The 20,716-nt window shown below is 42.2% G+C and overlaps 1 protein-coding gene across 4 annotated transcripts in view; it reads right to left on the bottom strand.

Moving 5' to 3' along the window:
• Nucleotides 1–407: 407 nt before the first annotated feature.
• dtnbp1b (dystrobrevin binding protein 1b) overlaps nucleotides 408–20,716 on the bottom strand; it is a 37,372-nt gene continuing 17,063 nt past the window's right edge. The window contains exons 1-4 of one of the 4 annotated variants that reach the window (XM_079655315.1): nucleotides 13,229–13,386; nucleotides 7,835–8,002; nucleotides 2,838–2,981; nucleotides 408–1,703 (exon numbers count right to left, since the gene is read on the bottom strand). In XM_079655315.1, coding sequence (XP_079511441.1) covers nucleotides 1,384–1,703; nucleotides 2,838–2,981; nucleotides 7,835–8,002; nucleotides 13,229–13,244 — 648 coding nt within the window. In that variant the 5' untranslated portion in view covers nucleotides 13,245–13,386 and the 3' untranslated portion in view covers nucleotides 408–1,383. Of the gene's footprint in view, nucleotides 1,704–2,837; nucleotides 2,982–7,834; nucleotides 8,003–13,084; nucleotides 13,387–20,716 lie in introns of those variants that run through there. The other 3 variants (XM_079655313.1, XM_079655314.1, XM_079655312.1) reach the window with 3 other exon arrangements.

Genomic DNA, 20,716 nt, shown 5'->3' with positions numbered 1-20,716 from the left:
TACAGTTTAACCTTCTGGGTGTTCTCCAATGCATAGCACTCAGTCCAAACAGGGATTTGGTCCTCGCTCAAAGGGAGGTGTGTGTGTGTGTGTGTGTGTGTGTGTGTGTGTGTGTGTGTGTGTGTGTGTGTGTGTGTGTGTGTGTGTGTGTGTGTGTGTGTGTGTGTGTGTGTGTGTGTGTGTGTGTGTGTGTGTGTGTGTGTGTGTGTGTGTGTGTGTGTGTGTGTGTGTGTGTGTGTGTGTGTGTGTGTGTGTGTGTGTGTGTGTGTGTGTGTGTGTGTGTGTGTGTGTGTGTGTGTGTGTGTGTGTGTGTGTGTGTGTGTGTGTGTGTGTGTGTGTGTGTGTGTGTGTGTGAGAGAGAGATCATTGACATAAAGGACCTGAACTCCATCTGTGGTCTGTCAGCTATACAGAACTATTTGGTTTAGAACCCACTGCCAATGATTGCCATGTTTTTTTTTTTTGACAAAGTACTTTCTAGTTTAGTAGTTTACATTTAAAATATTGCAGAATGTAGCTCATAAACCAGTTCAACAAATGCAACAAGCTTTGGGGTTCAGCGTATTCATGGGCCCCCTTGCAGATTATTTTCCATCGCTTTGTGCTAATCATGTAGCATTTGCTATATTAAGGTGGCATTTCACCCAAACTACCAAAAGGTAGTCAAGTTGATTTTCTAAGCATTGCCATAGGGCATTGCCAAAATCAGCAGAAAAAACCTTGAGAAAAGAAAACTTTGAATTACTACCCGTATTTTGTGTAATCATATATTCCAAAGAAAGAACACATTTCACTGTTGGCCTGCCAAAGCGGTTCAAAGCTTTTAAGAAATGGTAATCATTTGGGATAAACACCATAATTCAATTGTATTCATCAAAAGTACTGTTCTCCAACATATATTAATGCTTAATAGAAGATGGACCTTTATTGATACCCCAAAAGGGGAATTCAGTAATAATAATAATAGCTGAAGTTTAGAGAATATGTTAGCATTAGCATGGAGCAAGGATTCAAGGAAAACACTGCAAAAGGGCACATGGATCATTATAGTGTACACTTCTCTGTGTCCCATCACTAACCAGTATCAGACCTCTCCTGGTCTCAACACACAGAATCTGAATATTAAAGTCAAACCCTTCATGTGCATGTTAAGCCATTCAATGCTAAGATGCTAAAGGGAACACAAACCTATTTTACAGGATTCAATTAGAATTAAAAACTTGTTTTAAGGCAAGGTCATATGGCAGTTACAGTAGTGCAACCTCAGTGTATTTTCTTTTTTAATTTCTTCATCATGAACATTTGAGATGGAACCCAATATTATAACTTTTCTCCGTCTGCAGCTCGGTGTGTGTGTGTTGAAATCCAGTCCATGTGTCCTCCTCAAACCTTCGGCCTGCTGGCCTCACAGTCTTTGCTGCTCCGCTCCTCCCCCCCGTCCACCAGCGCCGTGTCGGGGTGCACCTCCTCTTCATCCAGGGTCACCACCAAGGGGGGCCGTCTCCTCCTCCTCGCTCCTCCCCCTGATCCCCCATCGCCTCCCTGCTCCGTCTCCTCGTCTTCCTCCTCGTCCTCGTCCTCCCCGGCCTCTGTGTCCTGGCTGGCTGAGTCGGTGCAGGTGGAGGAGAGGGAGGAGAGCTTGTGGCGCAGCTCCGCCTGGGTGGGCACCTGGAGACTGATCTCTGTGGTGAAGGACTCCACATCTGGGAAGAGGAGGAGGAGGAGGGGAGGAAGAGGAGGAGGAGGAGGGGAGGAGGAGGAGGGGGGGGGAGGAGGAGTCATAAAACAGGTAGGTGGATAAGTAAAGCTGTGGTGGTGTACTGCTTTAGTCATTGGGAATTTTAACCCTTTTATATTCGTTAAACACTATTCATTTGCTATCTTAGACCAATTACTGCCAATAAAGTCAGAGCACTAACTCCTGGTAGTACTTCACAGGTTTTTTTAAATGTGCTTGAATTTGCCCAGACTCGCTCTCTTACTAGAGGTGGGAAGTAGTGGAGTACAAATATTCCGTTACTGTACTTAAGTACATTTAGCTGGTATCTACGACTTTTTACTTTTACTTCTTACATTTTTAACACAAATACCTGTACTTTCTACTTCTTACATTTTCAAAACAGGTTTGTTACTTTAGTTTTAATCTGTGTTTGGTGGCGTGATCATTATTATTAAGAGTCATTGTGTGCCTATTGATTTGAACATGATCCGTGTATCCATCATTTCCTGGTCTTCTCTAAAGAAGAGGGACCAATGAAAACGTTGTCATGTTGCCGTTGTTCAGCATGGAAACATTCATTAGCTAACAATGACATTATTGTTCTATTAATATAAAGGGAGGTCAGTTACTCTTTAAAACAGCTGCTAGTTATGGGTACTTTTTACTTCAGTACGTTTTGAAGCCCATACTTCTTTACTTTTACTTGTTTAAAGAAGTTTAGTCAGTACTTCTACTTTTACCAGAGTATTTTTAAACACGAGTATCTGTACTTTTACTTGAGTAAAGGAAGTGTGTACTTTTGCCATCACTGTCTCCTACAGACATTTGAATGTATCAGAGATTTATTTGCATTACATAATCTTTCGACAGACCGAGCTCTCAGTGAGATGCTGGAGGCTGTTGACAGTGGAAGGAACTTTCTCCAGCAGATGTGAACAGATGGCGTTTGTGTATCGTGCTTAAACATTGTTCCTGTCAATCTTCTGAGTCACATATTTATGCTTCATCAAACTCTATGATGTGGATTAGATGTCAAAAATGAAATCCCTTCAGTAATCAAGCGCTTTTTGAGTTATTATAGTTTGAATACTTTAGAGGTGTGTTTATGGCTGCCTACCTGCGACAGGCGAGGTGCCGCTGTTGTCCTCTCCTCCAGAGTGCAGGAACACATCCAGGGCCTCGTGATCAGACATGTCCATCAGGTCCATCTGCTCCAGCATGTCCACGTTCACCTCCATGGACGACATGCTTCCTATTGGCCCTGCAGGTGAGACGGAGAAATATTAGCCTGGCACCAGACTGAAGAGGGCAGCAGCAAGGGGCTGAGTCCAGGAACACGGTGCTTTGAGTTCTGCGTTTCAAAATGTGCCAAGCAGAAAGCAAATGGGCACATTCAAGCTGGATGGCATTGAAATGGGTTAGCTTGTGTACATAAAACATTTAGTTTATGGTCAAATCAACGGCATTACCAAACAAAAAAATGGATTGCCAGGTGTCAGAACATGTAAGAAGCTGTATATGAAGGCGACAAGCAACAACATCATTAAAGGATAGGTTCACATTTCCTCAAAGGTATCTTAATTCAAATGCCCTTATTTACATTTTAATTGTTCATTTTAAGTCCTTCCATCTATTCATGTGAGCCAACAGAACATCCTTCACTCATGCAATCCCTTCAAACCTCCTTCAAGCTATCGCTCCTGATATTCTACCGTTTCTTACCCATTTCATCAACACTTCTCTAACTTGTGGTCACTTTCCAAACAGTCTCAAGGAGGCAAGAGTAAACCCTCTCCTAAAGAAACCCACTCTCAACCCATCTGATGTTATAAACTACAGGTCTGTCTCTCTCCTCCCGTTCCTGTCTAAAACACTTGAACGCGCTGTCTTTAAACAACTCTCCTGTTATCTCCATCAGAACAACCTTCTGGATCCGCACCAGTCTGGTTTCAAGGCAGGTCACTCAACAGAAACTGCTCTCCTTGCTGTCACTGAGGAACTGCACACGGCTAAAGCAGCCTCCCTCTCCTCTGTCATCATCCTTTTGGACCTGTCTGCTGCATTCGACACGGTGAACCATCAGATCCTCCTTCGCACTCTCCAAGAACTTGGAGTTTCAGGCTCTGCACTTTCTCTCCTTACCTCATACCTCAAAGACCGCACCTACAGGGTAACTTGGAGAGGGTCCGAGTCCGACCCTTGTCAATTAACTACAGGGGTCCCTCAGGGCTCTGTTCTTGGTCCCCTCCTCTTCTCTTTGTACACAAACTCGCTTGGATCAGTCATTAGCCCGCATGGTTTTTCAAACCACTGCTACGCTGACGACACCCAACTAATTCTGTCCTTTCCCCGCTCAGAGACCCAGGTCGTCGCACGCATCTCTGCTTGTCTAGCTGACATCTCTCAGTGGATGTCTGCTCACCACCTCAAGCTCAACCTTGACAAGACTGAACTGCTTTTCCTTCCGGGAAAAGATTGTCCCACTCTTGACCTAACAATCAACATCGGCACCTCTGTTGTTTCACCGACTCAGACTGCAAGGAATCTAGGTGTGACCCTAGATAACAAACTGTCCTTCACTGCAAATATAGCTGCTACAACCAGCTGCTGCAGATACACCCTTTACAACATCAGGAGATTACGTCCCCAGCTGACCCAGAAAGCGACGCAGGTTCTGGTCCAGGCTTTCGTCATCTCTCGCCTAGATTACTGCAACTCCCTCCTGGCTCCTTCCTGGCTGGTCTACCGGCATGTACCATCCGACCTCTGCAGCTCATCCAGAATGCAGCAGCTCGTTTGGTCTTCAACCTTCTTACATTCTCCCACACCACGCCGCTCCTCCGCTCCCTTCCGGTAACTGCTAGAATCCACTTCAAGACACTGGTACTTGCGTACCATGCTGCGAATGGATCTGGCCCTTCCTACATCCAGGACATGGTTAAACTGTACACCCCAGCATGTGCACTCCGCTCTGCATCAGCCAAACAGCTCGCTGCACCCGCACTGCGAGGGGGACCCAAGTTCCCATCAGCAAAAACACGTTTGTTTGCTATCCTGGCTCCAAAATGGTGGAATGAGCTCCCCATTGAAATCAGGACAGCAGAAAGCTTACACATCTTCCGGCGACGACTGAAAACTCATCTCTTTAGACTCCACGTCGAGCGATAGAATTACTAACAGAGCACTTATATACTAATAAAGGACTGGCTTATCTAAAGCCAGTTGAGTAGCACTTGAAATGTTTTAGCTCTATGAAACCTGATATGATTCTGTTTTCTTCAAGTTTGTACTTTGTTGATCGAACGCACTTATTGTAAGTCGCTTTGGATAAAAGCGTCAGCTAAATGCAATGTAATGTAATGTAATTTAAAAGATGTGGGACAATATCTACGGTCTAGGTTTTGCTTAAAAAGCTCTCTTGTATCTTTTTTGATCAACATGTGGGCATGGGAGCATAGCATAGAAAGAGTTGAAAAAACTTGATCTTATATACATAGACAGGCTTCAGTGGTTCAGAAGCAAAGAGCCTCCTGAAAGAGAATTGAAATGAACACTTTTACCAAGTTGAAGAATTGGAATCCATCTAGGAATACTGCTAATGATCATGGTACCCACATGTGCATGTTAGGGCTGGGTAAAGCATCTTAAAATTGAATTAATGTAAAATGAAATGAAAGATCGACCTGGCAACACGATGCAGTGAACCCAGCATCAGTCCTTTGAATGTACATTAAGTTAGAAACAATACAATACTTAAAGCAGATGAGAGCCAAACAGACTGGACATAACTGACCTTAATATTCAACATAATGTTATTTGTGGTTAGACCCTTTTTACACCCCCAGCGTTTACACACACTGCTCCAGTCCTGATTCACCGCCTTGCAGCGAAACAAACCCCCCTCTTCACTAGCATGATGTGCTGCATGCGTGACAAACAGCCAGTCAGTGCACTGTGGGGATGAGAGGGGAGAGGGGGGGGGGGGGGGCAGAGTTGCAAGCACAAGAGGGCGAAGGCGCACAGCAGTGAGAGAAGATGCCATTGGCTACTGTACCTCAAGGAAATGAGGAGAGCAGAGGAGGGCGGCACAGGGAGGGAGAGCAGAAGAGAGAGTGAAAAGAGAGAGAGAGAAGGGGGGAGTTATTTCCCGTGGACACCGCGCTCATAAAGTCTCTGCGTCCTTTGAATAGCAATGCAACATCACACACACACACACACACACACACACACACACACACACACACACACACACACACACACACACACACACACACACACACACACACACACACACACACACACACACACACACACACACACACACACACACACACACACACACACACCATGTTGTGACAGGCTTATCCAGAAAGCAGTGCATTGAGAACAGCATTTCCATGTGACTGCTTCTTACATGTTCTTCTTTTAGCCCTACTGTGACCTTGCCTAAAAGGTTCCCTGCTGGGAAGGAGTGTTTTTGCCTAGAGCGAGCTTGGGGGGTGTGTGTGTGTGTGTGTGTGTGTGTGTGTGTGTGTGTGTGTGTGTGTGTGTGTGTGTGTGTGTGTGTGTGTGTGTGTGTGTGTGTGTGTGTGTGTGTGTGTGTGTGTGTGTGTGTGTGTGTGTGTGTGTGTGTGTGTGTGTGTGTGTGTGTGTGTGTGTGTGTGTGTGTGTCCTAGCATTACTATACTTGTGGGGACCTGAATCTCTTTACAAAGTCACGTGTGGGGACTCGCTTCCCTTATGGGGTCAAATTGGAGGTCCCCATGAGGGGAATCATTAATTTTAAGGTGAAGACTTGGTTAGGTTTAGGATTAGGGTTAGTGTAAGGTTAAGGGTTAGGGTTAGGCATGTGTTGGTTATGGTTAAGGTTAGGATAAGTCTCCAGGAAATGTATGTAAGTCAATGTAATGTCCCCTGAAGTGAGTGTGTTAAGACATCTGCCACCCCCTCTCGCTTATTTTTGTCACTATCTCTTTTCATTTTTTCCTCCATATTTATCTCCCCTCTCATCTCCAGCTGGATTTCCGCTCTCGGGTGGCGCCGCCCTGCTGTAGAGATGTGTATTTGGAGAAGAATAATGAGTCTCAGTGTTATTGAGCTCACACACCAAGGCGTATTTTCAGATATATTTCACCAAAATTATAATGTGAGCCTCCGTTGTACGGATTAACACATATTCGTATCGCGAATATGATTGGTTGATTATTTCTCTGTTGTGGATTTTGTTCAAGCAGCCAAATTGCTAGCCTTTGTAATGGGAATCCCATCTTTTAACGTGTGAAACCAAATTTTAAACATCTCCTCTGTCTTTTTACCGTGAATGAATTTAGGGGATTCTGAATATGAGCTAATGAGCTGTGAATATTTCACTCAGTGAACCTCAAGCCTGGTCACTGTTTTTGTCATGGAGATTATGAAAAACAGCACTGACTTGAAAGCTGTTTCGAGTGACAGTAAAAATATAAGTCTTTCCTTCTCCTCTCCTTAAGACTCTTTCCTTTCACTCCCTCTCTCCTCCTTCCTTGCTGCTCCACAATCCTCTCTAATAAGCCATTTCCAGAGGATTAAGGAAGCAGGATTGATGAGTAAAAGAAGAAGAAAAAATCACATTGCAAACTCTGGGCCAGTAGATTCCAATACATCTTCAGCACAGGGTGCATATCTCATGCAATCCCTCATTTCAGCAAATCCTTTGGGTATTTTAGCACAGGCTTTTTTCCGTAATACATGAGGTAAACTGCAGCAGGATTCTATTACAATCCCAGTGGAAGCCTACAGTTATGAGGCACGGTGGCATTTTTCAACGTAATGGTTCTACTTGTGCGTTTAGCGACAGGCGCTCAGAGCCTCGCTGCAAAAAGCTATTATGGCTCAATCTTGTGATATGCTGTGGAAGTGTGAAGGTTTCAGCTGATGGCATCAGAGCTGGGGAATTAATACATTTGAATGCTCGATGGCTTTGCATTCGCCCTTGAATTTGTAACAGACACTAAAACGTATATTCATAAACATTTTTCCTGTGTAGGCCTCAGACCGAAATATATTTTAAATGTCAAGCTGTTTAAATATATTCAGAGAGGATGACTTTGAAATAAAGAACGCCTTCACACCCACCTCTTCTCTCAGCGATCTGCAGGTATCCGGTGGACAGGTACTGCTCCATGTCTTGCTGGAAGGCCTCCTCAAAGAACTTCTGTCTTTCTTTCAGCTTGACCTGGGGGGTGGGGGCTCCTCCCTGCTCGGCCCCGGGGACCCTCTGTGCGTGCTCCGTGTCTAGCTCCACTGGAAAGAAAGGGGAGAAGAACGTTTTTAAGGTTTGCAGGATGGTGTTAGGTGCTGGACACAGTTTTGAAAGAAGTACTCAGATGTTTTGCTTGAGTAAAAGTTGCAATAATACATTGTTAAAATACTTTGTTACAAGTTAAATAGATTCGTGCAAAAATATTGGATTGTGAGGTGTTAGTGTGCTGGTACATGTAGAGCTAATTTAAATTACTTAATATACTGCTGCTGGATATCTCATAACCTATAACCTATATATGTAATTGTTCATTAAATAATTGATTTATATTTTGTATTAGCTAATAATCTAAATAGCAACTCAAAGCTGTCAATGAAATGTAGTGGTGTGAAAAATAACAATATTGGCTCCTAAAATGTAGTGGAGTAGAAGTTTACAGTAGCATAAAGTGAAAATGCTCGGGTAAAGTTCAAGTACCTCAAAATTGTACTTGAGTACAGTACTTAAGTAAATTAACTTTGCTACTATCCACCACACATAGCACATGAGATGGAAAGGCTGAAACAGAAAGCAACAGAAGAGCATAAAACTCCAACAAAAATGTGCAGTTATGTCAAACATATCCATCGGTGATGCCTTAAATATTTCAGAGGTCTAATGCAGAGTATCTCAAACCTGAATAACCACCAGGGTACCCAATACATTTGAATGAAATTATATTCATGTTGTTTTTGTTTGTTCTCTTGACATACAGGAAGGGGAAAATATGTCTCACTTGTATATAAAGCCTAAACTTAAGTAACCTACAAAAAATCATACGAAAACTTTTTTATTGAAATGAATGAGGCTTATGGCAGATAGAAAAGCAGCCAAATTCAATCTCTACCGAAGCAGAACGATGTAGAGCGCAGCGCTCCACAGCATTCACATATTCTGCCGTTATACCCTCAGTGACTCAATACTCTGTCTCCTGTGGGTTTACACGGAGGGTACCTATCTCAGAAAAGTCTCACACATGCAACCCCCCCCCCTCCCTCTGCTGCACGCACTTCAGTCTCCTGCTGTCCGTATCCCCAGCCATTAAAGGGGATGAAAACATACAGTGCTGAAAACAATTGACTGCTGTTCCTGCATACTCTTTCTCGAATGTAAAGGGCATTCCGTTTTTATAAAGTCACTGAGTTTGACATACATTATGGGGTTAGACTGAAATGGTCTGTTGGTTGGTTTGCATTGTAGAATAACCCTGTATTTCCTCCTATCTAAAATATGCAATTTTGCCAAATGTCTACGAATCATCCTGTGTAGCATATGAAAATAACAGAATATTTAACATGCTGAACAGTGATTCTTGTATGTGCTTTGTATTGAGAAGGTTTTAACTGGATGGATTCTGATTGGTGCATGCAGGACTCTGGGGCAGATTGTGATTGGCCGGTGCATCAGGCCCTGTCCTGGCAGAGATGTCTGTGGGGACTGGAAGGAGAGCATTAAAGAGACTGGGTGACCCAAAGCATGACTCTGCAGATAGATAAACATTATTTTAGTGTGTGTGTGTGTGTGCGTGCGTGCGTGCGTGCGCGCGACAGCCTGTAGTCTCAGACAGTCTGTCTCTTTAGTTCACTTGTTTTTACTTTGATAGATGGCAGCATTATATAAGACCATGCTGTCACTAACTGATGCAACTGCCAGAGATGTACATATATCATGTCTGATGTTTCCCACATCTTCAAACAAGAACAACAACAAAAAAAAACACACACAAAAAAATCCTATTTAGGGAATTTTGTGTTTGTGCATTGCATATTTGAATTGACTTCTGTTCATTTAGTCTATTAGATATCAACCAATAACTTTGCCTCTACCTTTTGTAACTTCTTCTTAATAGTATCATCCACTGGCAAGACTTTAATCATTATGGTTGAAGTATACAGTATGTGATAACTATAATTCTGCTTAGGCCAAGTTTGACTCAAATGCAATAATCTGTTCTTGTTTCCATTGCTACCGCTGAACATTTTCTTTACTGCATGAATAGGGCTGTACTGTACAAAGGAAAATGTAACTTTATAATAATAGCAATTGTGAAGCATGACAACATGCAGACAGCAGCCCACTGTACAAAAAAGCCACGACATCAGCATAAAACCAGCAACACTCTGTTATCCTTAAAAGGAGCCAAAGATGTTGGCAGACTGACAAAGTCACAGTCACAGAGGTCTAAGGTCAGTGGTTGAACATTACCTCCTTATGAATATTTGCGTTCAATTGAATTAACATCCCAGGTCATATTAAGCTGCCTGTGTAAGCTCTGCGTCAGTCTCTGCTTCCTCTGTAAACACCAGCCCTCTAAAATCCAAACAGAGCTCCAGGAGTGTTTAGAGTCCTGCAGGAGCAGAGTGAGCACACGGACAAGAGTCCTGATGAAAGAGGGTGGGCTCTGGAGGGGCTCACAGCAGATGGACACACACAAAGAAAAGGACAATGATGTTCCACCAGAGCTCCCTGATGATGAACATCACACCAACAGCCCTTAGAGACTCGGAGGAGAAAAGCCGCCCCTCTCTCTCTACAGTATGTCATTCCTCACTCAGTGTCCAATTTATCTCCTTTATCTGACAAGACGTCTTTTTTCCCCATCACTCCCTCACTCTTCCCTCCGGACTCTATCATACCCTCTCTCGTGGCTTGTGTGTGTGTCTGTCTGTCTGTGTGTGTCTTGTAGAGACTGTTCTATTAGATTAGGGGCCTCGGGGAAGCTTTGTTTGGATTGTCGAGCATTGTGTGGGGTTAGTAACAGAGGACAGAGAGGGAGTGAGGGAGAAGGAGGGCAGTGTGTTTAGTTATAATTAGGGTTTGTGGTCAGACAGCACTAATGATGTAGCTAGGTCCGGTCTTTTTATCTCTCCGTCTCTAATCAAATTCTCAATCCATTATTACCAGCAGCGACAGCGACGCTGGTATTGTTTTCACCTTGTGGGTGTGTGTGTGTGTGTGTGTGTGTGTGTGTGTGTGTGTGTGTGTGTGTGTGTGTGTGTGTGTGTGTGTGTGTGTGTGTGTGTGTGTGTGTGTGTGTGTGTGTGTGTGTGTGTGTGTGTATATGTGTGTGTGTGTGTGTGTGTGTGTGTGTGTGTGTGTGTGTGTTCATCAAATGTCGTCCAATGGACACCTAGCTTGATCTACCACAGAGATGGTTTGCAGTACTTTGCCAGATATGTATTGTATGTCTGTAAACAGTTTTTGTGTCCCAACTGTAAGATGCATTTGTTAAACACATTTGTGTGGAGTTTAATTTTTGAAGATGGGTATTGTCCAAGCAAGTGAACCTGAATTATGAGAGTAAGAAGTGGGGAACGGGCAATAATCTCGATCCCTGACCCAGTTTGGCCCAGTTGATCCCATTCTAATGGCGCATTTCCACTGCAGGGCCTAGCACGGCTTAGTACGGTATAGTTAGGCCTTGGTAGGCCGGGCTCACTTTATGCTGCGTTTCCATTACAGTTTAGTAGCTGGAGCAGTAACTATAGTAACGCAGTGTAGGCGGAGCCGTGACGTAATTTCCAATGCAAACCACAAAACCAACATCAGCCGTTAGCTGTTAGCACTCAGAGCTCACAGCTCCTCATATCTATTCAGAAACTAGACAAGTACAAACCACTGACTGTCTGTGTCATGGCGAATACAGTCGCTGGTTTATTTATGTCTGTAGGCCGTTGTTGTGAGTGTGGACGGAGCATATACAGCGTTAGCTTAGCCGATCTCCATTTAGAAAACACGCATTTTAAAAGGTTTTTCACCTGCCCTCTTGTCTGCAGACTTGTCAAAGCATTAATTCATGGTTTTTACTAACCGGTATCAGTATGTTGTTACTTCGGCATCATTTTGAAACGTGTATTTCAATGAAATCACGGTCAAATATGTTCATTTTGTTGTAGTTGTAGCCCCCTTGCCAGCGATTCTCTCTGACCATTCAGCAGTCGAGTGTGTTTACATCACTAGTTTAGCATATTCAGCCCGGATGTTGGCCCGGTAAGAACCTCGATTTTGGAGGGCCAGAAAAAAGGTGAAAAAGTAGCCCTGAGCCGGAACTACTCGTAGTGGAAAAGTAAAAAAAAACGGGCCGGGTTTGACACGGCACGGCACGCTTAAACCACGCTTAAACCATCAGTCTTGAGAGTTGCCAAATAAGTGATATGCTTCCCAAATTATACAACTATTTAAAAAAGAAAGTAAAAGGATCAAACTCATCATAAATGCCACATTACTCCAAAAACAGTCTTAACCAAACCAAGACATTAAGCATAGATAGTGATGGTTTTTGTCAGTATTCCACTCAAATATTCAGATGAATGTCATTTTCTACGCTTAATGGGGCGCTTTCATATCTTTTCAGGCTCTTTCAAACATAAACCCACCGATCTTTCTTCTTATGCTACGTCTAATCTCTCCTTCCTCCCCCTCCATTCTCTTGGTCTTTTCTTCATCATCTACCAGACAACCATATCCTGCTACGCATGTTACTGTAGCTACGGCGACTATTTTTAGCTCCCGCTCATATTTAGCCTGCAGGATTAAGTTTGTGCTGATGACTTTAGTGTAGGAGCACAAGATGTTAGATCCAACAAATGATTTCTTTACTGTTGCTGCACATTCAAACAGACCTGCAGATTCATGTGAATGCACACGTAGAGTTGTAAAGGCACTACAACAACATAAATGCCCACTCAGCCTCAAAAGACATTACTACACACTACATAAGGACATGATTCATAAATGAGAAGATGCATGAGTGCTCACACAGATGTACACATCAGGTGATGATTCATAGGAGCTAGGGAAATAGCATATTTTCAAGTCACAGCAAATTATGTCAGTTGAAATGACATCATTTAATTCAATTACAAAAGTGTTTGGCACTTGAAATAGCTGCTACAACCCTCTTTAAAGTCAAAGAGTAATTTACTTCATAAGAAACATGTTAAATCAATGTGTGATGAGGGTCACAAAGTCTCTAGCAAGGCATTTATGTCATTTTCTGTCTTTCAATATAGAAAAATTAAGTATTTTTAACTAAATAACATTTTTAATTAGGAACAGAGATAGTCAAAATTGTAGTGGACTACCTGCTCTCGATCTGTTACTTGGCGTGTCTGTCCTCTCGATCATGACGCAGACCAAAACAGTGATACTACTCCCTCAGAGGCTTTTGCTCAGAAGCTCAGCAGGCAACACACACCATTTACTCACAAAGCTGCTCTTCTTCTCACCTCTCCACTGCGTCATTAAATAATCTTGTTCTGCTTGTTCAGGTGGTTAAGTGTGCAGATGGATCGTTATGAAATGAGACTTTATTGCAATTCCACTCATATCTCTTTTCAGTGGCATAAGAACGTCTGGTATGCGCTCTACAGAGGCAGGAAGCAGAAGCCGCAGGAAACAGGCTGGTGTGTCAGGATGTGTGTGTGTGTGTGTGTCAGCCTGCGTGTGTGTGTGTGTGTGTGTGTGTGTGTGTGTGTGTGTGTGTGTGTGTGTGTGTGTGTGTGTGTGTGTGTGTGTGTGTGTGTGTGTGTGTGTGTGTGTGTGTGTGTGTGTGTGTGTGTGTGTGTGTGTGTGTGTGTGTGTGTGTGTGTGTGTGTGTGTGTGTGTGTGTTTGCTTGTTGTTTGGATGTATGGGTGATCATGCACCTGTGTAATCATTTCTCATATACCCATTTCCTATACACACATAATGAACACCGGAAAAACATTTACCTGCTGATTTACTTCGCTATTTACTCACTTGACATGCAGTCTGTTTTTTTATTTGCTTTGTGTTTACGAGTGTGTGAGTTTGTGGCTGAAGCCTATGAATGTTCCTTTATGTCATGTGATGTGTATCTATATATAGAAGCGCAGAGACCAAACCTTACCAGCATTTCCCTTTATTCACAGCTAAACTGAGAGAAGAAGCTAAGAACCATAGCTGAGAAGTAGAGATGAAACGCCACTGAGGGCAATTCAAATCTTTAGGATTCAACTCAAGCTTTAGATTTGACTCAATGGAGTCATTTTCTCACAGCTTGGCTTGCAGAGCAAACATGCATATATAAGATTTAAGTGTTAATCAACAAGTTGGTCATCACATCTCTTTTGTACACTAGATGCTAATTTCGTCTCACTTTCAACAAGAACACATATTTCATTTTGGTGACATTTGAGAGTCCTTTTCAATATGAGGCACTCATTAGAGCTCTTTCAAAATGTTATTTAGGAAGATTTCTTAGTTTTATAATATTGAGTTGGAGCACAAGTGACCATACAAATACAAGTAACACTAATAGTCCTCTTTTCAGATGGAAATATCACTCTTTCGGGTCATCAACAGCCAATTCTCAAGACATGGCTGAGTCTGTTCACAGTCATTAACACTTTGTAGTGTACTTCACATATCTGCTGATAGAGAGACGTTTATGTTTGAAGCCTTAGTGGCCAAACGGACAACAGATGAAAGGCCAGTTTGCCTTTAATGTCTGCCACGCAGAGACTAGAGCCATATGTGTGTTCCTGTGAGCAGACAGTATTGGACATTTAACGTTCCTCTGAGGCTGTTTTTATACATGTATGTGGGCTAGAGAGACAGAAGCGTACACACACACACAGAGAGAGAGAGAGAGAGAGAGAGAGAGAGAGAGAGAGAGAGAGAGAGAGAGAGAGAGAGAGAGAGAGAGAGAGAGAGAGAGAGAGAGAGAAAGTACACACACACACACATGTGTAGGGGGTAAATGTTCCCATACACATGTCATTCTTGGCGAAGGAAAGGTTTGAAGGACATGGCCACACAGCCTGTGACCATGCAGCCAAATCTGTAAAGGTTACAACATTTTAAAAACATGCGGTAGCCTTATGTGATGTCAAGGTTGAATCCACTTTTAGATAACGACATTCATTTCTAAAACGGTGTCTTTTTCAGGCATGTATGACCCTCTGGAAGTCCTTCCTTGTGAGCTCTAATTATCTTTTTTCCCTAAAGGCCCAAAAATCCAGCCAAAATCTCATTATAGGTGTTTCATAGGGTTCACTTTACATCCCACTGACTCAACAATAGATCAATATGCTATATTAAAAGAAGATCCACTTGTTCTACCATACCCTTTCTTTAAATGAGCTGTCTGGTCTCAGATGGATTTGTTTGGGTTTGCTTATAAAGACCTAATGTTTCATGGTGAGACCGCAGAGCGCAGCCTGAAGACCAAGAGGACGAACTGACAGCAGAGAAAGCCACTCTTCCTCTTCTTCTTCTTCTTCTTCTTCTTCTTCTTCTTCTTAAGCCCTGCTCACTCAGCCGTGGTATTTTTAGATTCTGTCCGCCTCGCTATGTCTCTCAAGTGCTCAGGTTTTCGCCTAAGGCAGCCCTCTTGTCGTAAATAACACACACAATCACTCCTTTCTCTCCGTCCCATCAGAACGACTTGTATATTAATTGACAAAACATGCATGATACAGGAACCAGAGGGGCGGGATTCATTTCCTGTGTGAAACCTACTTAAGCGTGCACAGGTGACGAGGGGGAATCATCCAAAAACAGAGGAGTGAGTCCTTGTTGTTGTGAAAGGGTGATGTAACAGTACAGCCATTATCTGTGTGTCTGAGAAAATGATTTGTAATGTATTTTATTTGCTGCACATGGTCTAAGTAAATGTGCCTTTAGCTACTCAAACATCTACACAGCCTGCTGACTTTATAATGCTTTCAAATTCATCATCAAACTGATCACACACACACACACACACACACACACACACACACACACACACACACACACACACACACACACACACACACACACACACACACACACACACACACACACACACACACACACACACACACACACACACACACACACACACACACACACACACACGATACATCAGTACTCGTGGATCTTAGAACAGCAAACTCCTTTGAAATGTTTAAAAGCAAATGAAAGACCTATCTTTTTAATATGGCTTTTAATTTGGGTTAACCTTTTAATTCTCACTAGTATCATTGCCATCATTGGCCATTTCCACTGATCATAATTCCATTGTTGAGGTCTACTAGAATAGATTTACATTGTTCAATGTTCCAAAATCACAAATAAGGGCAATGGGACGCTACTCAAGATGGCGCAGACAAATCAACTTCCGGTGATACCGAGGAGCGAGGAGCGAGGAAATTAAAATAAGAGAAGTGAGAAGCAGCCTGTGTGTGAGTGAGGAGCTCCACGGATTGGTCCATTTGGACCTGGGTATCGTTACGTCACTATACTCAGGAAGAAAAAAATGGAGGAAGACATTCTGGGGCAGCATAGACACGTCTTTTCTGGGTTAGAGTTGTACTCGCTACAGGGTGTACTTTGAGGGTTTGTGACTTTGCAGACCGTATACATGCATAAAAAGCTACATAACACACAAGGGGACGGGTAATAACCAGAAAAGCATGACATGGGACCTTTAAAATCTTCTTTTTAATTTTTTTTAATTTTTATTTCTTGTCAGCTTTAATTCAAGGGAATTCATTAGGATCACTGTAGATGTTTTATCTGGTTCTGTATTTATTTGAATATTGTTGTTATGTTTTCTGTAAAGCACTTTGGGCTGCTTTGTGCATGAAAGGTCTATACAAACAAAGTGTATTATTATCTCTCCCACCAAACACTGAGCAGTTTCTCCTGTCCTTGCTTCACGGCTCACTTCTTCCTCCCTGTCGATAACACCTGTGTTGTCGCTCTGTCTGTTGAACAGCGGTGGCAGATCATGGGGTTTCTGTCCAGTCTTTGCTTTAAAACATCAGCTGCTGAGTTCATGGACTCACAGAATCACAGTCACCTGTGAAGCTGGAAGAGTGTGTATCAGAGTGTTTCATACTGTTTATTTTTTTAATAACACAGTGTCATCTGAATGAATATTTATGTCATATGAAATCGTTAGATTACTGTTTAGGCCTTCTTGTACATCACTAGCACATTTCAAATCTAATTTCCAGCCTCCGAGAGCATTTCAGTGTTTTTGTTATGCGTCATGGTATAAGTTGCTTTTCTTAAAAAACTGTAACCTTGGGGATCCCGGATTGAAATTGCAACTATAATTCTTCCTTTCTGTGTTGAATGCGGTGATATTTTTCTGAGCAACACCTTTATAGTGGGTTTCTGCCATATTGAAAAGAAATATTCAAAAATATTCCACACAAGCTGCAGGCTTTACTCTCTTATGATTTACATAAAGAAAAAAATGTCAACTTTCTTGTTAAAATTCCCTTTCAGACTCAACCATGTGCTAAATCAACCACTTCTGGTTACTGGAGGCGCCTAGAGACCAAGAGAAGATTGAGGAATATAACTGCCATCATGTTATCTCATATGTGGCTGTTGTGACACTTCAACATTTATTCTTACTATGTTCACATTGTGGTTGTTATTGAAATGGTTCGTCAGTTGTGTTTCAGACTGTAGCGTTTGTACAACTCAGTGTGGGTGTCGAGCAGAGTTTGCCACAGATTTTGTTTCAGTTCATGTTTTCTTTCACCTAAGACTGTGGCTGTGAGGGAGTGTGGTCGTCTTTCAACCAGAAGGTTGTGGGTTCGATCCCAGCCCATGCAGTCAACATGTCGATGTATCCTTGGGCAAGATACTTAACCCTGAGTTGCTCCCGATGGCATGGCCAACGGTGTGTGAATGTGTGTGAATGTTAGGTCCTAGAGTAAGGTACACTGCTCTGTATGAATGGGTGTGAATGGGTGAATGACATGTAGTATGTAAAGCGCTTTGAGGGGTCTTAAAGACTGGATAAAGCGCTATATAAGTACAGTCCATTTACCATTTACCTAACAACCACATAGAGCAATTGGTTTGTATTTTATTATTTTCCAAATAATACTAAACATGATTTGGAGGTGTTGTAGGCTAATCCCTGTAATGTATTACTTCTGCAATTTACAGTCCATCTAGTCAATTTATCTTTTGACAGACATCTTATTTCCAGCTGCCACCTTCCCCGTACTAAAAAATAAGTCTCCAAGGAACACATTTCAAACATTGACAGTGATTTTATGCCCACAAATGTGGCAGTGCAGTGGTGTACCACCACAATTGTTACTGCCAAGCATCCACAGCTGGCAAGCATGCAGAAATAGTTTTTACTGATTTGTAATAAAATAAGTCAACAAAGGAATGGGTGGAAATCTAAATACTCAAACTGGTGCAGTGACATGTATTATTTAAAAATAACTGGGACTGCTGCTGATGTATGATATGGATTATAAAATTATATTGAGTCATGTTTAAAAGCGGTGTGAGGTGATGTTAAAGTGATACTCTTTTCACTTTAAGCTGTGTTTTGAAGAAAAAGATGTGGGCCATTGTCATGAGCTTGTTAAGGTTCATATGAGTCATGACCGCATACTTCAAGGCTTATCTCCTCTGTCGGTACCCATCATCTGATTTGAGTGGGAGTGAAAACACACAATAAACAAGTTTTGATAACTACACATGTAACCAGGCAACTGAACACCAACATGTGAGCCAGCGCTCAGTGGGAGGGCTTCTTCCTGCCAAGTCATTCACAGCCTGAACACCACCGCCGGATAGAACATATTTCACTACAAATCATGACTTTTTATACGTTAAACGACATGCCATACAGCTTCAGAGACACGATGTAATATTCCATTACACGGCCCCCAAATGATGTGATTCATTCCTTTTGACCGACTGCACACATGAGCACTTTTAACTAATGTGCCTAAACAAGAAGCTGCCACTGTCATTTACCTGCTCTGCTGTCAATTAGTCACACAAAGACAATAAAATGATACACTGGCTCCATAAAATGCTCGGACACACACACACACACACACACACACACACAAACACACACACACACACACACACACACACACACACACACACACACACACACACACACACACACACACACACACACACACACACACACACACACACACACACACACACACACACACACACACACACACACACACACACACACACACACACACACACACACACACACAGAATGGATGTGTCACGACAAGGCCTGCTAGCAGCGAATCAGAGGTGTCAGCTAGCAGCACAAGCGTCCGCAGTAGAAGGCTGTACGGTCGGATTAGGGATGTACCAATTAGATGTGAGAGGGGTGAAGGAAAAGGTCCTACGGAAATGTCCTTATGCATTATTGTACCAGTTAAAACTTTGTGTGACTCTAAAATGTTGTAACTTGTAATCAGTGTAATTAAGGCTACTATTGAAACATTCATAATTACACAAAAACGTATATTCTTATACCCACCACCATATGACCTTCATTAATGAGCCCAGTGATAAAACATTTATGGTACCCTGTATTGCCCTGGCCTCTTTTCAGCTCTAAAGTTGCTGATGCTTGAATACCTGGCAATTTTACAGTGAATGCACCGCAGGGGATTTGAATGCAGCCTCAGTCAGTATCATCTGAAGAGCTTAAACCCCGATTTGATAAAACCCAGGCAGCTAACAGAGCATTTCTGCTTCTAAAGTAATCAAAACACCAGCAAAATCAACAGTTTGGGGCTTATTGGGTAGAAAATAGATACAGCTTAGGTGAGGAGAAAAAAATAAAGTCATGACCTGAATCTTAAAATGACCAAAGCAAATGTAGTCAAAGAAATATAATCTGACTGTGACGTAACTAACAGTAGAAAAATAATGTTGTTAAAAACCTAATTCACTGCTTTTAATGTTGCAAAAGCGCTAACAAAACATTCATATTACCTCATAGCCAGACCCTGTTACATGATAAGACACATTGTGATGTCTGTGTCCTGGATTTCAAGCTGCATTTTTTTTATTTTGTCACTTTAATCTGATTTGACACAACAGTGAAGCAAGAGGAGCTGTCTTATGATTTCAAATGAAGCGAGATATGAAATTGCTGCAGAGGCACACAGTGTGCACTCTCTGGGATGTGCGGCCAATCCCTGCCTGCGTATTCTGTTCTGAAGTGAATGAGTTCAAAATCTAAATATTGTGGGTAGGAAGGCCTGAAGCAGCGTCAATGGAGGGAGCACATGTACTCTGTGGAGCCAATGTGAAGATATGCATTTTTAGCTTTTTTTCTTTCCAGTGCCAGCTGACATTTGGCTCAACACATTTCCATAGCTGCAAGGCAGCTGGCCTTTTAAAATATATATATTTAATAGTACATGTGTATGTTGCTGCATGCAGTCACAACAGACAGGCTTGGCATGTTGGTACCAGCAGAGGCCAGATGGTTAAAAAGGTAAAGAGAAGAAGAGATGGAGGGTATGGGACATATGACAATGCATTCCTGTAGCTGGGTTTAAGAATGTATACACCATGCAGGGAAACGAGGAATACGATATATACGATATACTCTATTATGCTTATCTGCATATATATATAATCATGTTGCACTGTTGGAGGAGCCTGTGACTTCACTTTTTCATTGCCATATCTACACTGTAGCTAAAGTGCACATGACAATAAAGTCTTGAATTAAATTGAATATTGAATGCTTGACAAAAAGCCACTTTCAATTTATCAGAGTGAATAAATGGAGGCTTTGTACAACTCAAACAACTTAAAGTAAAATAAAAAAACTCAGTTTAGAAAGTAGATGTCATGAAAAATGAAAAATGAAATATATATAAATGTGCGCAACCAAAAATCTTATGGTCAAATCATTATATACATAATAGCTGACGGTAACATAAATACA

This window comes from Notothenia rossii (genome assembly GCF_949606895.1).
Source record: "Notothenia rossii genome assembly, chromosome: 10".
NCBI classification, from domain to species: domain Eukaryota; kingdom Metazoa; phylum Chordata; class Actinopteri; order Perciformes; family Nototheniidae; genus Notothenia; species Notothenia rossii.
The sequence above is the reverse complement of the archived record's forward strand: the minus strand, read 5'-3'. Positions and strand labels throughout refer to the sequence as shown.